Source organism: Sturnira hondurensis, unplaced genomic scaffold, assembly GCF_014824575.4.
Source record: "Sturnira hondurensis isolate 20B ecotype Veracruz unplaced genomic scaffold, ASM1482457v3 Scaffold0004501, whole genome shotgun sequence".
NCBI lineage: Eukaryota > Metazoa > Chordata > Mammalia > Chiroptera > Phyllostomidae > Sturnira > Sturnira hondurensis.
The window spans coordinates 328,946-349,397 of NW_028077132.1; the positions used below are offsets into that span (position 1 = coordinate 328,946).

General features: G+C 41.0%; 1 protein-coding gene across 5 annotated transcripts in view; it reads right to left on the bottom strand.

Annotated features, from left to right (window-relative positions):
* The window catches only part of TMEM164 (transmembrane protein 164), a 209,874-nt gene that overhangs the window by 30,164 nt on the left and 159,258 nt on the right, over positions 1 to 20,452 (bottom strand). For all 5 annotated transcript variants that reach the window (XM_037045904.1, XM_037045908.1, XM_037045905.1 and 2 more), the window contains one exon: positions 4,375 to 4,453. In XM_037045904.1, coding sequence (XP_036901799.1) covers positions 4,375 to 4,453 — 79 coding nt within the window. The remainder of the gene's footprint in view (positions 1 to 4,374; positions 4,454 to 20,452) is intronic.

A 20,452-nucleotide genomic window follows, 5' to 3' on the forward strand; every position in this document is an offset into this window, starting at 1 on the left:
AGTGGGGGAATGCGTGTGGCAGGGGGTATGCAGGGTGGAGGGGAATAAGGAGGGGGGGAATGGGACAACTGTAATAGAATAATCAATAAAATATATTTAAAAAAAGAAAACAGGCTTCATAGGGACTGCTCCCCCCTTCCACCATGTGAGAACACAGAAAGTGCTAGCTATGAACCAGGCAGAGGGTCCTTACAAGAAGGTGACCACCTTGATTTGGACTTCCAAGATTCCAAATCATGAGAAATAAACTTACATTTATATAAGCTACCCACTCAGTGTTATGTTATTATAGCAGCCTGAATAGGCTAAGCCATGTGTTAGATAAATGGATAAATCAGATATGGGACTGGGGTGACTCCCAGGTTTTAGTTGGGGTGACTGCGTGGTGCCATCTCTCAAAAAGCCACAGAAGAGAAGCATAGCCGATGGGGAATATACGAGGGCAACATGGACAGGTTGAGTTGAGGTGTGCTTGAGCCATTCAGGTGGACATGTTGAGGAACAATATGAAACTGAACTTCCTAGGTCTGGGCTGCAGATAGGAATGTGGTGGTCATCACTGTATAGACTGCTGGTTAAACAGTATAAGCTCATGAGACCACGCTGGGAGCAGCAAGCGAAAGGTGAGTCCAGAACAGAACATTGGGGAAATCAACATCTTGGAGGACAGAGGAAAAAAGAACTAAAGAAGACAAAAGACATGGTCAGCGAAGTAGGCAAGCCAAGAGAGGAGAAGATTGTGGAAGCCCTTAGAGCAGAGCCTTATCCATGTAACCACTTGTATTATTATGTATATAACATATGTCCTTAAATCTATTGATATTTTTCATAAAGTATATTTGTTTATAAGAAAAATTTGTATTATCCATGAAATCCTGGATTCACTACACTGGGTACCTATTTTAATATATATTAAATATATAACTTTTTAAAAAATATTCTTTCTCTACCCCCTGAAATCACCTCATGAGGTGTTAAGAGCACAATCATAATAGAAACCATGAAATTTTAGTGGCATAAGTCTGAATGACTTGACAGATTTTCTCTGGTAGGGCCAGAACTAGGCACAGGGATTGGACACTTGTTCAGTGCAAGAGGCAAGGGAGTGAGACACTTTCAGGTGGTGGTAAAAGGAAAGTCTCAGTAATTGGTTATAGTGTTACAAGCTGATTGGCTAAAGGAGGAGGCTGAAAGGAGTAGAGATTTGAGTCAAATAAAGGGACACAGAGGCTGATAATCTCAGACAGAAGAGTTTTAGGGGTAGGAGGAAGGCAAGGTCCAGGTGGCTGAAGAGAAGGGGATGCAAAAGTCACTGAATTAAGAAATCCAAACCTTGAAAGGCTGGGGATAAAATGAGCAGTCCTCACTGGCAGCCTGTCAGCATGCTGGCTAGCACTGTAATGGAAAATTTGAGAGCCCCTGGCCCAAAGATATCTAGGAATGTGGGGCAAGTGACCAAGAAGTTAGGTAGTGGTGGAGATGAAAAAATGAAGTCAAGAGAATGATAAAGGAGAAGCATTTTCACATAAGGTAGAGATGAAATAGTAGCCCAGAAGAGACAGTGTGCAGTCAGGCAGCACATGGGGCTGGGCAGAAAGAGCAGTCTCCATTAGAGGGAGCTTCAAGCAAGAGGTAGGACTTGCTTGGTGTTCTGTAAAGAGCTGGGGCAGGGCTGGGAGGGTTATACTAAAATATACTTCCAAAGGTCCAAACGCAAAGAGTTGGGAGGAAAAGAAACAGAAATCAAGAGCCAGTCTGGAGGAAGAAAAGAATACTGTGGACAAAGATAGTGGTGCCAAAGGGCTCAAGGGACAAGGGTGGAATGGGGTTCCTGCTAAGCACCACTCAGTCACCTCCAAACCACAGGAAGAAGCAGGACTGTGCCTTTTAAGAAAACAGAGTTCCTGGGAACAAGAGGTGTCTATAGGAGAGCTGCCTTGCCATGGGTAAAAAAAAAAAAAAATCCCTGAGCTAGTTATTTTGGGGAAAATTAAAAGAGACTTCTAGGGAAGAGAAGCCCCAAACCCCCAGCTTTTTTGGTTTACAGGGAATAATCTTCCCATTGCTCACTCCAGATTCCATTTTCCCTCTGCAAGGCCTAGGACCAAGGCTCCAACTGAAGGTCAAACCAGCCAGAGGAAATCCAGAGTATTGTCAAAATGCCCATAATTTCTACCAAGTGAACAGCAAAGGGCAGCAAAGAGCCAAAAAGGAAGCTGAACCCATACAAGAACCCAGAAATAGTGAAGAAGGGAAAATGAACTAGCCTTCTCAAATCACACCATGCTCTCATGGTATGATGTTGTATTATAGCTCTTACGATGTTGTATTACAATGGTCCATCTTCTCCCATAGATGAGAAGGAAAGACTCCCAGTCTAATGTGGTTAGGAGACAGACATCTGTCTTTTAGGACAACTTGGTGTGGGGAATCAGTACTGGTTTGGGAGGGAAACTAGGCCATCTTTGAATCTGAGCTGTGAGCAAGGTACCTAACATTTCTGACCCTTGATTTTCTCCTTCATAGAAGGAAGATTTTTCACCAGGTTGGCTGTGATGAGAAAATACTTAAAACATGCCTAACACACTACCTTACAAACAGTAAATAATATAGAGGAAACATTGACATTCATACTGTTATTATTATTATAGCCTCTTCGCAGGGTCCAGCACCAAAAGAGAGGAGAGAAATCACTAACAGTAGGAAATGAATACAAATTAAGACTTGGAATTCCTATTTCCTCAGCTCAGTTTCCCTGAACAGTGCAGCAATAGATCCAGCAGAAGGCACAGTGGAATCAGCCACGTCTAGAAGGTGCTGCTTCCCACATTGTTTGTTGGAGGGAAGAGCAGGGAAGGCCTGCTTGGTATTTTCTATGTCAGACCAGTCTAGGTCAGCTACTTGACAGATTTTTATAGGCACCTCAGAGCACAAACAGGTTTAACTAATAGCCAAGCATGCTTTGGCTAGAATTTGCATCACACCCCTTAGAAACCAGCAATGAGTGGTGGGGACCTAGAGCTCTGGAACAGCTGCCTGCTGGTCCCCTTCAGAATGAGTCTATCTCGAAGACTAAAGTATTATTAGGAAATTATTTCCTGTGCCACAGGGGACAGATAAGGGAAATGACAGAGGTCTCCCAGCTATTGGAACTTCAGACTTCCCTTAAACCTCAGAGGGAGAAGTAGTGAATTTAAAGCAAATTAGAAGTTAAGATCTCTTTGACAGTGTGAGACTCCAAGTGCCTGCACAGGGTAAAAACTATCTGAAAGAATATTTAGATAAGTCCTAAGAATCTTAATTGATACAAACCATGCACAGGAACAAATTGCTGGACTGGTAATAGCCATCATGGACAGCAATAATGCCCATCTCCCATCATGCTCCTGGATTGACTCGTCCTTGACACTACCCCATGACAAAAGTTCTTAAGATTTGCCAGAATTCCTGAGTTAGAGGAAGCATACTTCCAAACCATCTTCCAGTGGGTTCAAGGGCCCATGTGGCCTCACATCATTTTTAATGCAATAGAAATAAAATCATTGCTGCCTGGGGTGAGGTAGGGAGGGTTGATCTCCCAGAAAACTCCCAGCAACCAACATAAAAGGGCTTATGGCTAAGACCAGAAGAGGCTATCCAAGTATATGCCTTACACAGGATGGTAAGAACAAAGAGAAGGAGCTGCTCTCACATTCAGTATAAAAAGGTTATGAATTTCTCTTCCCTTTTGTCTACTATACAATAGAGGGAGGGGATAATTTAAGGGGCATTATAAGATCACAAATCAGCTTCCTTTGTTTGCCAACTCTCCCAGGTTGGTGATCTCTCCCGTATGACCAAATAAAGGTTTTATAGTGTATTTTATGTAAAGGTCACTGCTTTCACCTGCCTCTTCCCTCAATCCTATAACCCCATTGTTCCTGGACTGCTTGCCTCTTTCAGTATTTTCTTTGGTTCTGAGAGAATGAATATAGTGAGCAAGAGCACAAGGTCTGTCTATTGAGAGGGCCAAGTGCTTCCTTCTCTCCCTCCATCCCACACTTTACACTGAGGCAATGGGAAGGCACAAGCACAAGTGAGTGGCAGAGTGTGGGAGGTTCCATGCAAACCCACACAACCACAGTCAAGGGTCCAAGGCCTAGGCCCTAGTACAGACAGTCATCAGCACCAACCTTACTGACAGAGGATGGTTCTAAAAAGCCCCTATCCATGCTCATTTCCCACTGCCTGGTATCTGACATAAAGAATGCTACAGAAACTAAGCCAGACAGCACTGAAAGATCCTGGTAGGCACCCAAGATGCTGTGACTCCCCAAAACAGAAGGGAGCATTTAGGTCTTAGGGTAGGACAGGGGTATGGTTCACTGGTCTTACCTCCTTTCCAAAGCAGGTAGATGGGTACCACATAGAGCATAACATGCTGAATGTAGTAAATCTCCAATTCAAAGGGGAGCTGCAAGGACACGAGGGAGAGGTGTTTTAGAGCAGGAACCACACATTTCAACAGATTCTGAATTTGAATGCCCTTGCTCTTTACAGCCCACATCTTAGCAACCCCATGCATTTCACCAGTTCACCACCTTCACAGTCATACCAAAAAAAAAGACTAAAATGAATATACTTATGACCTAGGCTGGCATCTTCCAAAGTATATTTTGCAGAGATGATACTTGAAAAATGCTACACTAAGAAAGTTGGTTATCCCATAATTTCTGGCTATAAAACCAGCAGGGATTGTGGCTGAGAGAGATGGAGAGCTTCTGGAGTACTAAGCAGTTCCTCTTTTTTGTTTTTTAAATTGAATATCTTTTCCATTTTAAATTTTTTAATTTATTTTAAATCATTTTTTAAAGTTTCTTTACATTACCTTTTACTCCCTTATACCCCCCTGCCCCCAACAATGACCACCCTATTTTCCATGTCCTAGACTCCTTTTTCCTTTTTGCTCAATCCCTCTACCCCCTAACCATCCCCCAACTAGTGCCTGAAGACAGACTTACTCAGACTCACTCCCTCTGAGCTCCAGCACTGGGACAGCAGTTTGAAAGGAACTAGGCATATATGGGAGGAACTGAATTATCTGGTATCAGGGCAAAAACTGGGGGAGTAGCTTTCTGCCAGACAAAAGTGCTGGCAGACACCACTGTTCCCTTCCTGAGATAAGCCATTCCCCAACAGAGCCAGCAGTTGGATGCCACATCTGAGTCTCCATCAACCTGGTTCACACTGTTCAACACACCCTGGTGATTCCCTGAGACCCCACCCCACCTAACTTGCAGTCCCACCAAAGCTGTTTCCAGCAGCTTTTCAATACAAATGGCAAGTTGGAAGGTAAGAGAAAACACTGAATCAGAACAGCACAAAGGGAAATGAATTTAAAATATGAGCAAAGTGTAAGGAGGCTCTGGGATAATATCAAGTTCACCAATATTAGCATCATGGGGTGCCAGAAGGAAAAGAGACAGAGAGCAAGAAATTGAAAACCTATTTAAAGAAATAATTATTAAAAACTTCCCTAACATGGTTAAGGAAGTAGACTTGAAATTCCAGGAAGTGCAGACAGCCCCAAACAAGATAAACCCCAAAAAGAGATGCACATGAAGACATACCACAATTCAAATGCAAAGGTTAAAAACAGATTATGAAAAAGAGCAAGAGAAAAGCAGTTACCAACAAGGGAGGCTCCATAAGACTGTCAGCTGATTTCTCAACAATAACTTTGCAGGGAAGGGACTGGCATGAAATATTCAAAGTGATGAAAAGCAAGGACCTACAGCCAAGATTGCTCTATCCAGCAGAGATATCATTTAGAATCAAAGAGCAGTTAAAGAGCTTCCCAGACAAGACAAAGCTAAAGGAGTTCATCACCACCCAACTAGTATTACATGAAATGTTAAATGGTCTTGGGTAAGAAGAAAAGGAAAAAATAAGAGATTAAAAATATGAACAATAAAATGGCAATAAACACATACATATCAACAATTGTATTTAAACAAAAAAAATAAATGAACCAGCAGAACAAAAACAGACTCGTACATACAGAAAACATTTTGACAGTAGTCAGATGAGAGGGGGGTTAGGGGGTGGGTGAAAAAGATGAAGGGATTAAGACATACACATTGGTTGTTACAGAATAGTCATGGGGATATAAAATACAGCGTAGGGAATATAGTCAGTAATATTCTAATAATTGTGCATGGTATTATATGGGTACAAGATTTACTGGGATGATCACTTAGTAAGTTATGTAATGTCTACTCACTGGAGTGCAAACATCAAACTAATATAATATTGTATATAAACTCTGATTTAAAAATAACAAATGATCTAAAAAGATATTACCTGGGTGGTCTCTACAATTACAAAATAAATCTGCTTAGAATTGTTGATCCAGTGTATTACAAACTTAGTTAGCCAGTGCCTTTTAAAAAATAACACACAGTATTATGCTGGAAGAAACACAATCTTATGTCACTTCCTGTTCCTGGTAAGTAGCTGGTAAGCTATTTAAAAGCTTATTTATCATTTGACATGAAGAACATATGGAATAGGATTTATTATTCCTAATTTCCAGATGCAAAAAAGAATGCTTGCTAGAGCCAATGTCATCTAGATCCAAGAATAGTTTCCCCAATGCATATTTGGGGTCAGTCCAGAGTTAGCCCTACTTTTGGGTGAAGACCAAGCAACTGGGCTAATATTTTTTGTTGTAGGTTGCCAAAAAGTAATCCCCAATCTCCGTCCACCCTACATGCTCACTCATTCACTCCTGTTTCCCATCTCTCTCTCTCATAATAGAAGCCCTGGATTACCAAGGCAGAGCACAGTTTCAAGCTAGCACGTGCACCATGCTGTAGACCCTGGCAGCAGGAAGAGAATGGAAATGGCTAACTCAATTCTAGCCACTGGCAAGAGGCCTGGCTTCTAGGTTTACACAGCCCTCAACACCCCTCTCAAGGGGAAGCCCAGAGAAACAAGGACACCCAGGGGAAGGGTCAGCTGCTTACTTGTTCCCTACAGGACATACACAGAAGCAAGGCTTCGTGCTAATGAGAGGAAGCATTTATGGGTTCCCCAGGCCCCGGAGCCCACACCTGCCCTGTGCCAAGAGCTGAAACTGAAAGATGGCAGAGCTACCAGAATGGTAGCTGGGACAACTGTGGATCCTGAACAGATACTGGCTCTGGTTCTTGAAAATAAAAACTCAAGCAGAAGGGCAATTTCCCATGGATCCAGATGACACGCGACTTTTATTTTATGTTCACAGAGGAAAATGTAAAATCCCAGAGAAATAGATAGGTTCCAAGCACCTTTGTAGACCGTAATGGAATAGCTGGAAAAACACCACAGGGTTTGACAATGGGCATCACAAGGAAGAGTTAGTTATGGAGGCTTGAGAGGCCCACACTGTACCCTCATAATAATGTGGTCTTGGATCACCTTACTATCTTAAATTTCAGTCCTGATTCATGCTTTTTCAAATGTTTTCACATCCATCATCAACTCAATCCTGTCAAAAATGTCCTGAAGTATGGGGTAAATATCATTATCATTTGACAGATGAGGAAACCAAGATGGAAAAGAGTTAACTGGCTTGACAGTAGTCACCCAGAAAACAGGCAATGAGGAAAAGGACCCAGGAAGGTTCAGTGCTCTGGCTGTAATCTGAATTTTCAGGTACCTAAGGGACTTGGCATCCCCCTGAAATGGTCCTGAGAACCCAAACTGCTCTTAAATAGCAAGAAGCACAGAACCAGGTAGAAGGACCTGCAGACCATGGTCCCAGCTACACTGTCAAACAGTATCTGTGTTAGCCTTTCAGACTCGATTTACCTCACTGTATTCACAGTACCCACTTCCTTCTCCCTACTTGACAGCCCTCCTAGGAAGCAATCTGCCCACCTGCATGTCCATCTTAGCACTGTGGCTGCAAGTAAGGACTTTGGAGTCTGTCAAACATGTGTTCTAGATTTGATTCTGCCACTTAACAGCCCTATGGTCTCAGGTAAGTCACTTAACCTCTCCACCTCAGTAAAATGGAGATAACTGTGGTTGTTATAAGATTATTGTAAGATTTCTAATTTTTAAAAATACAACAATCATTTATATAGTACTTATTATGTGCCAGAAACTATTATAACCACTTAGTTAACTATTTTTTAATATTTTATTTATTTATTTTTAGAAAGAGGGGAAGGGATGGAGAAAGAGTGGGAGAGAAACATCAATGTGTGGTTGCCTCTCATGTGTCCCCTGCTGGGGACCTGGCCTGCAACCCAGGCATGTGCCCTGACTGGGAATTGAACCAGCGATGCTTTGTTTCACAGGCCCATGCTCAATTCACTGACCTATATCAGTCAGGGCCACTTAGTTAACTATTAATCCACACAATCCTTGTAACAACTGAGCAGCAGGTATTCAAATAACATTGTTTCCTTCCATGTTGTTTTGTTATAAAATTAATGAGAAGCTCTAGGAATTTAACTCTTGTTTATATCAATTAGCCTGTGATAAAACTGGTTTTGTAATATGTTGTTTTGCTTAAAGTTACCTACTGATGAGGTTAAGTGAGGACTTACTACACTGTTCCAAATATCACCCTTTTATAGATGAGAAATTGAGGCATTTTGTAATATTGAGACAATATTATAAAAATACTGTAACAAACAAATTACAATATTTTTCATTTAAAGGGACAAAAACTCTTGTCCTCACTAGTGTGGCTCAGTTAGTTTGACCACCCTCCCATAAACCAAAAGGCTATGGGCTCAATGTCCAGTCAGAGCACATGCCTGGGTTGTAGGTTCAGCGCCTAGTCAGGGCTCATAAAGAGGCAACCAACTGATGTTTCTCTCTCCCCCCCCCCTCTCTCTCCCTTCCACTGTCTCTAAAATCAATGAGCATGTCCTCGGGTGAAGATTTTAAAAAAAAAGAACAAATGAGACAAAAACTCTTGATCCTACTATCCCTTCTAGGTATCACCCCCGTATCTCTGCTTCCCTTTATAGCAAAACTCCTCAGAACATTTGTCTCTCCTCATTGCCATCATTGCCTCTTCCCTAATTATCCTTCTATCAACTCCAATCAAATTTTCACACCCACCACTCCCCCTACATTGTTTTTACTGAGGTTACCAATGACCTCCATGTTCCTAATTCCAATGGGTAATGAGGATGGAAGCCAGCCCCCATAGCATCTTTGTGTGAATTTTAAATAGCTGCCCCTTCTTCATCCCCTTGCCAGGGTGTCAATTTTGGGTCTCTTCTAATTTGACCCATCAGCAGCATGTGATGCAGCTGATCATTCTCTCATCCTTAAAACACTTTTTGCACTGGGTATCCAGGTTATCACTCTCTGTTCTTCCCCTGCCTCAATGTTTCCCATTCTCAGTCTTCTTTGCTAAATCTTCCTTATGTTCCTTACTTTTTAATATTGGAGGGGGCAAGAGCCAATTCCTTGGATCTCTTTTCCATCTACTCTCATTCACAAAATAACCTTTTCGGTTTCCTGGCTCTAAATGTCATCTATATACTATGACTCCACAATGAATATCTCTCATTTAGAGTCAGGCTGCTAAGATGGAAACTCTAGCTCCATCATTTAGTTGCTATGAACCTTTGGGAAAATTGTTTAATCTTCCTTTGCTTCACTTGACTCATTGTTAAAATGGGAATAATAGAATGTATCTCATTAAGCTGTGGGAAAATTCAGTAACATGATGTATGGCTCAGTGCTGGCATTCAATATATCCCCAATAAACATTGGCTGTTATCATCCTCCTCTTCAACATCAATCAGTCACTAAGTGGTAAAGCCATGATTTCAATCCCAGCCAACAAGACTTAATGTCAGTTCTCTCTGAGTGAAAAGTAGGAGTGTCATCATGACTCTGCCTTAGCAAGAGCCTCCAGCAAGAGATGGTGGCAACTGGGCCTGCCCAACAGCTCTAAGTCACATGTCAGTATACTTATCAGATAACTACCAGGGTAACTTATCTTCCCAATTCAATCCATTCTTATGCCCCATCTCTAGGCAAGTTTATCCCTGGAGCCCATGTTTCTCAAAGGAACTTCAACACTGCTCTCCTCTTCTTACCCATGACAATACTATTCTTCCTCTCCTCCAATCAACAAAACAATAACACTTATTGAGACATGAGTAGATGCAAGGTAATATATGTACCTGGCTCTGGGTATACAGCAATAATGAAGACACAGTCCCTACCCTACAGGAGTCCATAGTCCAGTTGAGGGAGTTAACAGATAAAGGGATAATGTCTACGCAACAAAAAATCATGTAAGTTCCAGTGGATCAGGCACTGAATTTGGTTTGGTTTTTCCTTGAAAGTCAGGGACAGTCCTGTATGATGCACAGTTGTATAGAGCTCTTAAAGGGACTGGGTTAATGGGATGCTAATGGAGGCAGGGGCACTAGTTAAGAGACTAGCAGCAGCAACATTTAAGTCAAGCTTAAGGCAGAGGCAACAAGAGAAGTGAGGATGGACAGATCTGAGAGAAGGCAAGAACACTGCATCACTAGGACTAAGTAATTGATTGCATAGTAGTTATGCAGGAGTAAGTAGAAGAAAGATGTCAAAAATAATCTTCAGGCTTATAGCCTAGGTGGATAGTGGGATGTTGAAACTTCTTCCTAAGTTGGAGCCCATAGAGAAGGAAGCAGTTTGGAGAAGGTGGGGTATAAGAAAAGAAGCTAGGACCATGCTGAGTTTGTAAGGCTAGGGTGATAACCCGGTAGGATGTTCATAAACCAGTGGGAATATGCATCTGGAGAGGATTAAGAGTTGCATGGCAAGTGATGTACATGTATAACTATACTATATACACACACACATTATAAGACACAAGCATGGAAAACTAAAAGCATGAAATTCTGAAATGCATGGAAATGCTAGTATTTTGTTTAATCAGCCCAACAGAATATCTTATGCACTATACTTCTCAGACACCTCCTCCACAGTACTCCTTTCAAGAGGAGTCAACTATTGGAGAAAGAGGAAAGACATACATCAAGGGTAGTATCAATAAAGAAAAATAATTATAAAGAATGGAAGAGACATGAACATACTTATAGGCTGATAGAAAGAGTCAGCAGAGAAGGAGAGGCTAAAGAGGTACAAGAAGCACTGGGTGGTGAGAGAACCTGAAGCAGCCATGGGATAGGACCCAGAACACAAAGAGAGAGATTTGCTTGGGCTCCAGGAGGTGAGCAGCAAAATACAAGCTGAAGTGAGAATAACTGCTAAAGGGAGAAGCATGCTAGAAACTGAGAGAGCTCAATACTTAAGGAGTTCACACTATGTGGCAGGAAATTTGGCATTACCAAAAGAGTCCATGGCTGATGATGAGGTACAAAGTGAGGATATAAAGAGAGATGTGGTTATAAAGAGAGAACACTGGTGTCAACTTAGCCCCAGATGGCAACCTCTTGGAAAAAAAAAGAATAGGAAAAGATAATTGATATGGTCTGAATGTGTGTGCACCCTGCCAAATTCATGCTCAATGTGATGGTATTTGGAGGTGGGGTCTTATTAAGTCACTAGGATAAAACCCTCATAAAGAGGATCAATGTACATATAAAAGAGGCCCCAGAAAGCTCCCTAGCCCTTTCTGCCCTGTGAAGACACAATGAAAAGTTTATGACCTGGAAAATGCCCTCATTGGACCATGCTGGCACCCGGAACTGTGAGAAAGATTTCTGTTGCTCATCAACCACCCAGTCTATGGTATTTTGTTAAGCCTGAGCAGCCCTGGCTGGTGTGGCTCAGTGGACTGAATGCCAGCCTGCAAACCAAAGGGTTGCTGGTTTGATTCCCAGTCAGAGCACATGCCTGGGTTGCAGGCCAGGGCCCCAGTAGGGGGCACACTAGATGCAAGCACATGTTGATGTTCCTCTCCCTCTCTTTCTCCTTCCCTTCCCCTCTGTCTAAAAATAAATAAATAAAATCCTTTGTAAAAAAAGAAGCCTGAGCAGATTAAAACAATAATTCATCTCCCTTACAAGGGAAAGGAAAGGCAAAGGATATATAACCCACTCTTACTTCTGCCTTTGGCACCAATGTTCCTGCCAACTAAGTCTGGCTTTGGAACACTATATCTTCATTAACTGACCACAGACTTTTACTGTGGTCTACTGGTGCCACAAACTCCTTGGGAATAAATACCACCTCCTTAGAGGAGCCACAAAAGAAATGCCTGTAAGTTAAAATTAACCACAATACATTCAGAAAACAGAATGCCAGGTTGCTATTAGAAACAACAAGGTGCCATGAAGAAACACTCAGACAAATACGGAATGTGGGACTTTCTGCAAAACAACTGGCGTAGAGTCATCAAAATTTCAATGCTGTAAATGAAGGAGGTGGAAGGGCTCTTTTAGGATAAAAAAAACTGAAGAGAGAACAATCAAACGAATTTTAAAACTTGACGGAATTCTATTTTTTTTCTTAGTTTAAAAGACATTTTTGGCCACTGTAATCAAAACAGCCTGGTACTGGCATAAAAACAGACACATACAGACCAATGGAACAAAACAGAGAGCCCAGAAATAAACCGAAGTCTCTAAGGTCAATTAATATTCGACAAAGGGGGCAGCAACATAAAATGGAGTAAAAATAGCCTCTTCAACAAATGGTGTTGGGAAAACTGGACAGCTACGTGCAAAAAAATAAACTCATGCACCAACTTGCACTATACACAAAAATAAATTCAAGGTAGATCAAGGATTTAAATATAAGTTGTGGCACCACTAAAGTCCTAGAAGAGAACATAAGCAGGAAAATATCATATTTCGTGCAGGATTATTTTCACTGATATGTCCCCTAGAGCAAGGAACATAAAGGAAAGAATAAACAAATGCTACTTCATCAAAATAAAAAGCTTCTACACAGGTAAAGAAAACAGTATTAAAATAAAAAGAGAATCAACCATATGGGAAAACATATTTGCCAATAATACCTCAGACAAGAGTTTGATCTCCAAGATATATAAAGAATTCGTACGACTCCACTCTAAGAAAACAAGCAACCCAATTAAAAAGTGGGCAAAGGACTTGAACAGACATTTCTCCAAGGAGGACATACAGAGGGTCCAGAGACATATGAAAAGATGCTCAGCATCACTAGCCATCAGAGAGATGCAAATTAAAACCATTGTGAGATACCACTTTACACAGGTCAGAATGGCCATCATAAACAAATCAACAAACCATAAACACTGGAGGGGTTGTGGAGAAAAGGGAACCCTAGTGCACTGTTGGTGGGAATGCAAACTGGTGCAGCTTCTGTGGAAAACAGTATGGAATTTTCTCAGGAAACTAAAAACAGACCTGCCTTTTGACCCAGCAATTCCACTGTTAGGAGTATATCCTAAGAACCCTGAAACACCAATCCAAAAGAACCTATGCACCCCGATGTTCATAGCAGCACAATTTATAATAGCCAAGTGCTAGAAGCAACCTAGGTGCCCATCAGTAAATGAATGGATGAAAAAACTATGGTACATTTATACAATGGAATTCTATTCAGCAGAAAGAAAGAAGGAGCTCCTACCCTTTGCAACAGCATGGATGGAACCGGAAAGCATTATGCTGAGTGAAATAAGCCAGATGGTGAAAGACAAATACCATATGATCCCACCTTTAACAGGACCCTAAACAACAAAACAAACAAGCAACCAAAAATATAACCAAAGACACTGAAACAGAGAATAGGCTGACAGGGACCAGAGGGGAGAGGGGAGGGACTTTCAGGGAAAAAGGGGAAGAAGAGTTTACAGGAATAAGTATAAAGGACACATGGACAAAAACTAAGATGGGTGGAAATGGGAGGGAGGTGGGGAGCACAGGGTGGTGTGGGTTAAGCAGGGTTGGGAAAAAAGATTTAAAAAAGGACACATGGACAATAAGAAGGGCAGGGGTGGAAATGGGAGGGAGGTGGGGAGAGTGGGGGTGGTGGACTGAGATGGGGGTAAAAGGCAGAAAACTCTACTTGAACAACAATTACAATAAAAAAAATGAAAAAAGACTTTTTTGAAGAGTTTGGGAAATTTTAATACAAACTGATTATTAGATAAACTAGACAGCTTTATACAATTGTTGATAATTTTCTTGAGTGTGAGAAATTGTGCTTGTAAAAGACAGTGTTGTTTTCTCAGGAACTTCAGGCTGAAGTACTTAGAACTGAAGTGTCAAGATATCTGCAACTTTTTTTTTGAAATGACTCACAAAACTTACATAGAAAGAGAAATGGACTTAGAAAGTAGATATGGAAAAAAGTTAATTGTTGAATCTAGCCAGAGGGTATCTGGTCATTTGTTATACTATTATTTCAACTCTTTAGTATGTTTGAAAACTTTTATAATAAAAGTTGGTAATGTCAAAAATATTAAATGAATTTAAATGAGGTAAAACTGAACTAATATAGCAAAATTCTAAAAAATATTAACTGGAAGGAAACACAAGGTGTGCTCATTTTGGACAATGTGTCAATATTTATCAAAATTTTTAAATACCAAAAACAAATACCCATTCACTTTAACTCATTAATTTAACTTCTAGGGATTTATACTAACAGAGATACTTGCATACATATGAAACTATATGTGTAAAGATGGCCATTGCTACATTATTTGTAATAACAAAAACAAAACAAAACAAAATAAATGGCCATTAGTAGGAGAGTCATGAAAAAATATTGGGAAGACTAATTAGGTAACCAGTTACAAAAAGGGAGGTACAACCATTTGTAGGTAAATCTATATTGTACAAACCATCATCCTTTTTGTAGGAAAAAAAAGGGACAAATTAGTATTTGTATTTTTAGATGCATGTAAATGCATAAAAAAAGTACTGAGATTAGTAAGTTTCTTACAAGACAGAGGCATAGGTACAGACCGTTCACTTTCTTGGTACAACCAAAATGTGGATAACAACCAATCTGAAATCAATAAACAACCAAAAGCAGAGAAAATCTAACTGCAGGGAACTCCAACAACAAAGGCATTAAAGAAAAAACAGGCACATAGACCAATGGAATAGAACAGAGAGCCCAGAAATAAACCCAAATCTCTACAGTCAATTAATATTCAACAAAGGGGGCAGTAACATAAAATGGAGTAAAGACAGCCTTTTCAACAAATGGTGTTGGGAGAACTGGACAACTACATACAAAAAAATGAAGCTTGAGCACCAACTTACACCATACACCAAAATAAATTCAAGGTGGATAAAAGACTTAAATATAAGCTGGGAAACCATTAAAGCCCTAGATGAGAGCATTGGCAGGAAAATCTCAGATATTCCACGCAGCAATATTTTTACTGATACGTCCCCTAGAACAAGGGACATAACAGAAAGAATAAACAAATGGGATCTCATCAAACTTAAAAGCTTCTGCATGGCCAAGGAAAACAGTATCAAGATACAAAGAGAAGCAACAGTTTGGGAAAACATATTTGCCAATGACACCTCAGACAAAGGTTTAATCTCCAAAATATACAAAGAACTCACACGACTCCAATCTAAGAAGATGGGCAACCCAATTATAAAATGCGCAAAGGACTTGAACAGACACTTCGCCAAGGAGGACATACAGAGGATCCAGAGACACATGAAAAGATGCTCGATATCACTAGCTATCAGAGAGATGCAAATCAAAACCACAATGAGATACCACTTAACACCAGTCAGAATGGCTACCATAAACAAAGAAACAAACAACAAGTGTTGGAGAGGTTGTGGGGAAAGGGGGACTCTAGTTCACTGTTGGTGGGATTGCAGACTGGTACAACCACTATGGAAAGCAGTATGGAATTTTCTAAGAAAACTAAAAATGGATGTGCGTTTTGACCCAGCAATTTCACTGCTAGGAGTATATCCTAAGAACCCTGAAACACCAATCCAAAAGAACCTATGCACCCCAATGTTCATAGCAGCACAATTTACGACAGTCACAAGTTGGAAGCAACCTAGGTGCCCATCGGTCAATGACTGGATCAAAAAACTATGGTACATTTACACAATGGAATTCTATGCTGCAGAAAGGAAGAAGGAGCTCCTACCCTTTGCAACATCATGGATGGAACTGGAAAGCATTATGCTGAGCGAAATAAGCCATGCGGTGAAAGACAAATACCATATGATACCACCTTTAACAGGAATCTAAACAACAAAACAAACGAGCAAGCAAAATGTAACCAAAGACACTGAAATACAGAACGTGCTGACAGGGTCCAGAGGAGAGAGGGGAGAGAATCACAGGGGAAAAGGGGAAGGACTCACATGAACAATTATAAAGGACACATGGACAATAACTAAGGTGGAGGGCAGAGATGGGAGGGAGGTGGGGAGCACTGGGGGGGGCAGGGCTGGGAATACAAGAAAGAAAACTGTACTTGAACAAGAGTTAAATTAAAAAAAAAAAGTTTAAAAAAAAGAAAAGAAAAAATCAACCGGTACAACCAGACTGGTAAGGCGATGGACTCAGAAAAACCATGGGGATCTTGGGAGCTGGGCGGTCTGCACAGGAGGGGCTGACTTAAGGGGACTCAGAGTTGGCTGTGGGCTACGGCTGGGATTGCCACTGTGGGAGATACTCCCAGTCTCACATGAGAGTCCATCGGAAAGTGCGCTAGAGAGGAGCAGGCCAGCCACACTGTTCCTCTCTGGCCCCTCCCCCCACAGGCAAAGCCACAGCTGCAGCAAACAGGTTGCCCTGCAGGGGTGAATACCTAAGGCCCCATCCCCTTACAATTTATCAGGTGCACCAAGACAAAGAAATATGACCCAAATGAAAGAACAGAGCAAAGCCTCAGAAAGAGAGCTAAGCAAGGAGGAGATCACCAACCTATCTGATGGAGAATTTAAATCCCTGGTAATCAAAATGCTCATAGATCTGACTGAGCTTGGTCAAAAAAGGAAAAATCAAATGAAGGATACCCAAAGTGAAATAAAGCAGAATGTTCAGGGAACCAACAGTGACAGGAAGGAAACCAGGACTCAAAGCAATGATTTGGAACAAAAGAAAAAAATAAATATCCATCAAAATGAAGAAACAACAATTCAAAAAAGTGAAGAGACTATTATAAACCTCTGGGACAACCTGAAAGTTCCAATATCTGAATTATAGGGGTGCCAGAAGGAGAAGAGGAAGAGCAAGAAATTGAAAACTTATTTGAAAAAATAATGAAGGAGAACTTCTCCAGTCTGGCAAAGGAAATAGACTTCCAGGAAGTTCAGGAAGCTCAGAGAGTCCCAAAGAAGGTGGACCCAAGGAGGAACACACCAAGGCACATCATAATTACATTAGCCAAGATTAAAGAGGAGAATCTTAAAAGCAGCAAGAGAAAAGGAGACAGTTACCTAAAAAGGAGTTCCCATTAGACTATCAGTTGATTTCTCAAAAGAAACCTTGCAGGCAACAAGGGGCTGAAAAGAAGTATTTCAAGTTATGAAAGGCAAGAACCTACATCCAAGATTACTCTATCCAGCAAAGCTCTCATTTAGACTGGAAGGGTAGTTAAAGTGCTTGCCATATAAGGTCAAGTTAAAGGAGTTTATCATCACCAAGCCCTTATTATATGAAATGTTACAGGGACTTATCTAAGAAAAAGAAGATCAAAAACTGAACAGTAAAATGACAACAAACCCGCAACTATCAACAAATGAACCTAAAAGAAAAGAAAATCAAAACAAAAACTAAGCAAACAACCAGAACAGGAACAGAATGAGGGAAATGGACATCACATGGAGGGATTTCAGTGGGGAGGGGGAAGGGAGAAATAGGGGGAAAAAGGTACAGGGAAGGAGGAGCATGGTTAGTTGGCATAAGGTATATGGGGAGAGATTAAAAATGGTATAGGAAACAGAAAACTCAAAGAACTTATATGTACAACCCATGGCCATGAACTAAGAGCGGGGGAATGCTGGAGGGTTGGGGGGGCAGGGCAGAGGGGAGAAAGGGGGGAATGGGAAAACTGTAATAGCATAATCAATAAAAATATTTTAAAAGAAAGAACTGAGCTTATATTTATACCAACTGGGCTGGGGAGCAGGACTGGGAAGGAGAGGTCAGGATAGGAAAAGAGAGACCTTGACTTCGAATCCTATATACTTTTATAGATGGATTTTTACAACAAATGAATGTACTTATTTATTAATCATGTAGCTGAAAGATTTTAAAAGTCAAAGAAAGAGGTCAAACGAGGAATGTCCCAAACTGTTAGCAGCAATCACCTCTGGGGAGTGGGAGGAGAGAACTCTCATGGTATATTCTTCCTATCTCTATGCGGCAGGAATCCTTAACCAAGAAAATGTATTGAGCTATTAAAGATTAGTGTGAATTATTCTTGTTTTAAGAACTACCTCTCTTGCCCTGGCTGGTGTGGCTCAGTGGATTGAGCACAGGATTACAAACCAAAAGGATGTCGGTTCCATCCACATTCAGGGCACATGCCTGGGTTGCAGGGCAGGTCCCCAGTAGGGTGCTTGCGAGAGGCAATCACACATTGATTTTTCTCCCCCTCTCATTCTCCCTTTCTTTAAAAATAAATTTTAAAAATATCATAAACAAAAAGAACTCCCTCAGAATATCTCAGCATGTAAAGAAAATAACATGTAAAGGGGAGTCTATAAACCCCCAAACCTCTTGTTTTCATTTTATCCTCCTTTATGACCCTGCCCCCACACCCAGTAAGGACAGATGCCCATGGCCCTACCAGGCACATGATACTCCATGTTATTCTCATGGTCTGATTTAGAAAGATGGAGTGGTAAGTGACAAGCTTGGTGGAGAAAGGCCCTTCCTTTTGGAGTGCAAACCCTGTTAGGCCTACGTCCTTAGTATGCAAAGCCCTCAAAAGACACTGGAGGACAGACTTGTGCTTGTCATCTTGTAGCCCCCAGCCAGCTCCATAATGTCATAACAAAGTATTTTGATCCCACAAAAGATGTTATTTGCTCTAATAATGCAGCTACCTGTGCGAGTGTATTTCCTGGTGTGAAAGATATGGCAGCCCAGATTTGCCGGTCTTGACCAGGCCAGCCCATAGAACTTTAATGAGTGGCAATTTAGGGTCAGCCAGCCTTGGGATATGTTACCATGCTTAACTGTCTCCTTTAACTAAATTAAAATGAAAATTCTGCGTTCCTCTCCTCCCACCTCTAATAGACTTAGTGCTAGCTGCCTGTCATCCTGGAAACCTTCAAGTGCCACCTTTTAGTATTATTGCTATTATCAACAGTCTTTTCTAAAAGGGCAAGAAAGTAAGTTCTGGTGTTCTGACCACCTAATAAGAAGAACTAATATTTGAATGTTCCTAGGGCAAATGTCATAATGAATTCTGGTTCATTTTCCAGAAATGTAACAAACAGGAATGAAAAGATAATGATTACCAGAATGGCTTATACTTACTGATTCTTATGGGCTGAATTGTATGAGGTCTATCCAGAAAAAAATCAAGCCATTGTTAATATAACAATAGGAGAATAGTTTGTGCAACATTGATGTAACCCAGTAGCAAATGAGAGTGGGCTGGAATGGGCTTGCATGAACAATGAAGATTTCAGGGTACTAGCCAGTGGGGCATGTGTACTGTGGGGCTGTCGCATTCAAAATGACTGAGCAAATAGAGCAACAAATCTGCATCAAATTTTGTGTTAAGCTTGACCATTCCTCTGTGGAAACTATATGGATGATTCAGAGGGACACAGTTCTGGGCAACTGGTGACTGGCAGCTTCATTGTGACAAGAGGCTTGCTCACGCATCATGCCTCATGCAGTTTTTTACTGAAACATCAAATCACCCAGATGACTCAGCCCCACTACAGCCCAGATTTGGTGCCCTGCAACTTCTGGCTTTTCCCAAAACTAAAATCACCTTTGCAAGGGAAGAGATTTCAGACTGTTGTTGAGATTCAGGAAAACATGACAGAGCAGCTGATAGCAATTGAGAGAACTGTGTGAAGTCCAAAGGTGCCTACTTGGAAGGGGACTGAGGCATCATTCTCCTGTGTACAATGTTACTTGTATGTTGTATCTTCTTAAATAAATGCCTCTCTTCTTCATGACATGGCTGGATATTTTTTAGACAGACCTCATATACCCCCAAAATCTGTATGTTGAAGTCTTAACTACTAGTACCTGAGAATGTGACTGTATTTGAAGATAGGGCCTTTAAAGAGGAAATTTAGATAAAATGAGGTCCTATGGCTAGGTGCTAGTGTAATATGACTGGTGTCTTTATAAGAATAGGAGTAGGACACAGAGAAACACAGAAGGATCATGTGAAGATAGTGGAAGATGACCATCTACAGGATAAAGAGAGAGAGGCCTTGGAAGAAACCAATTCTAGTAACATTTTTATCTTAGACTCCTAGCCTCTAAAATTGTGAAAAAAATAAGTTTCTAATGTTTAAGCCACACAGTCTATAGTATTTTG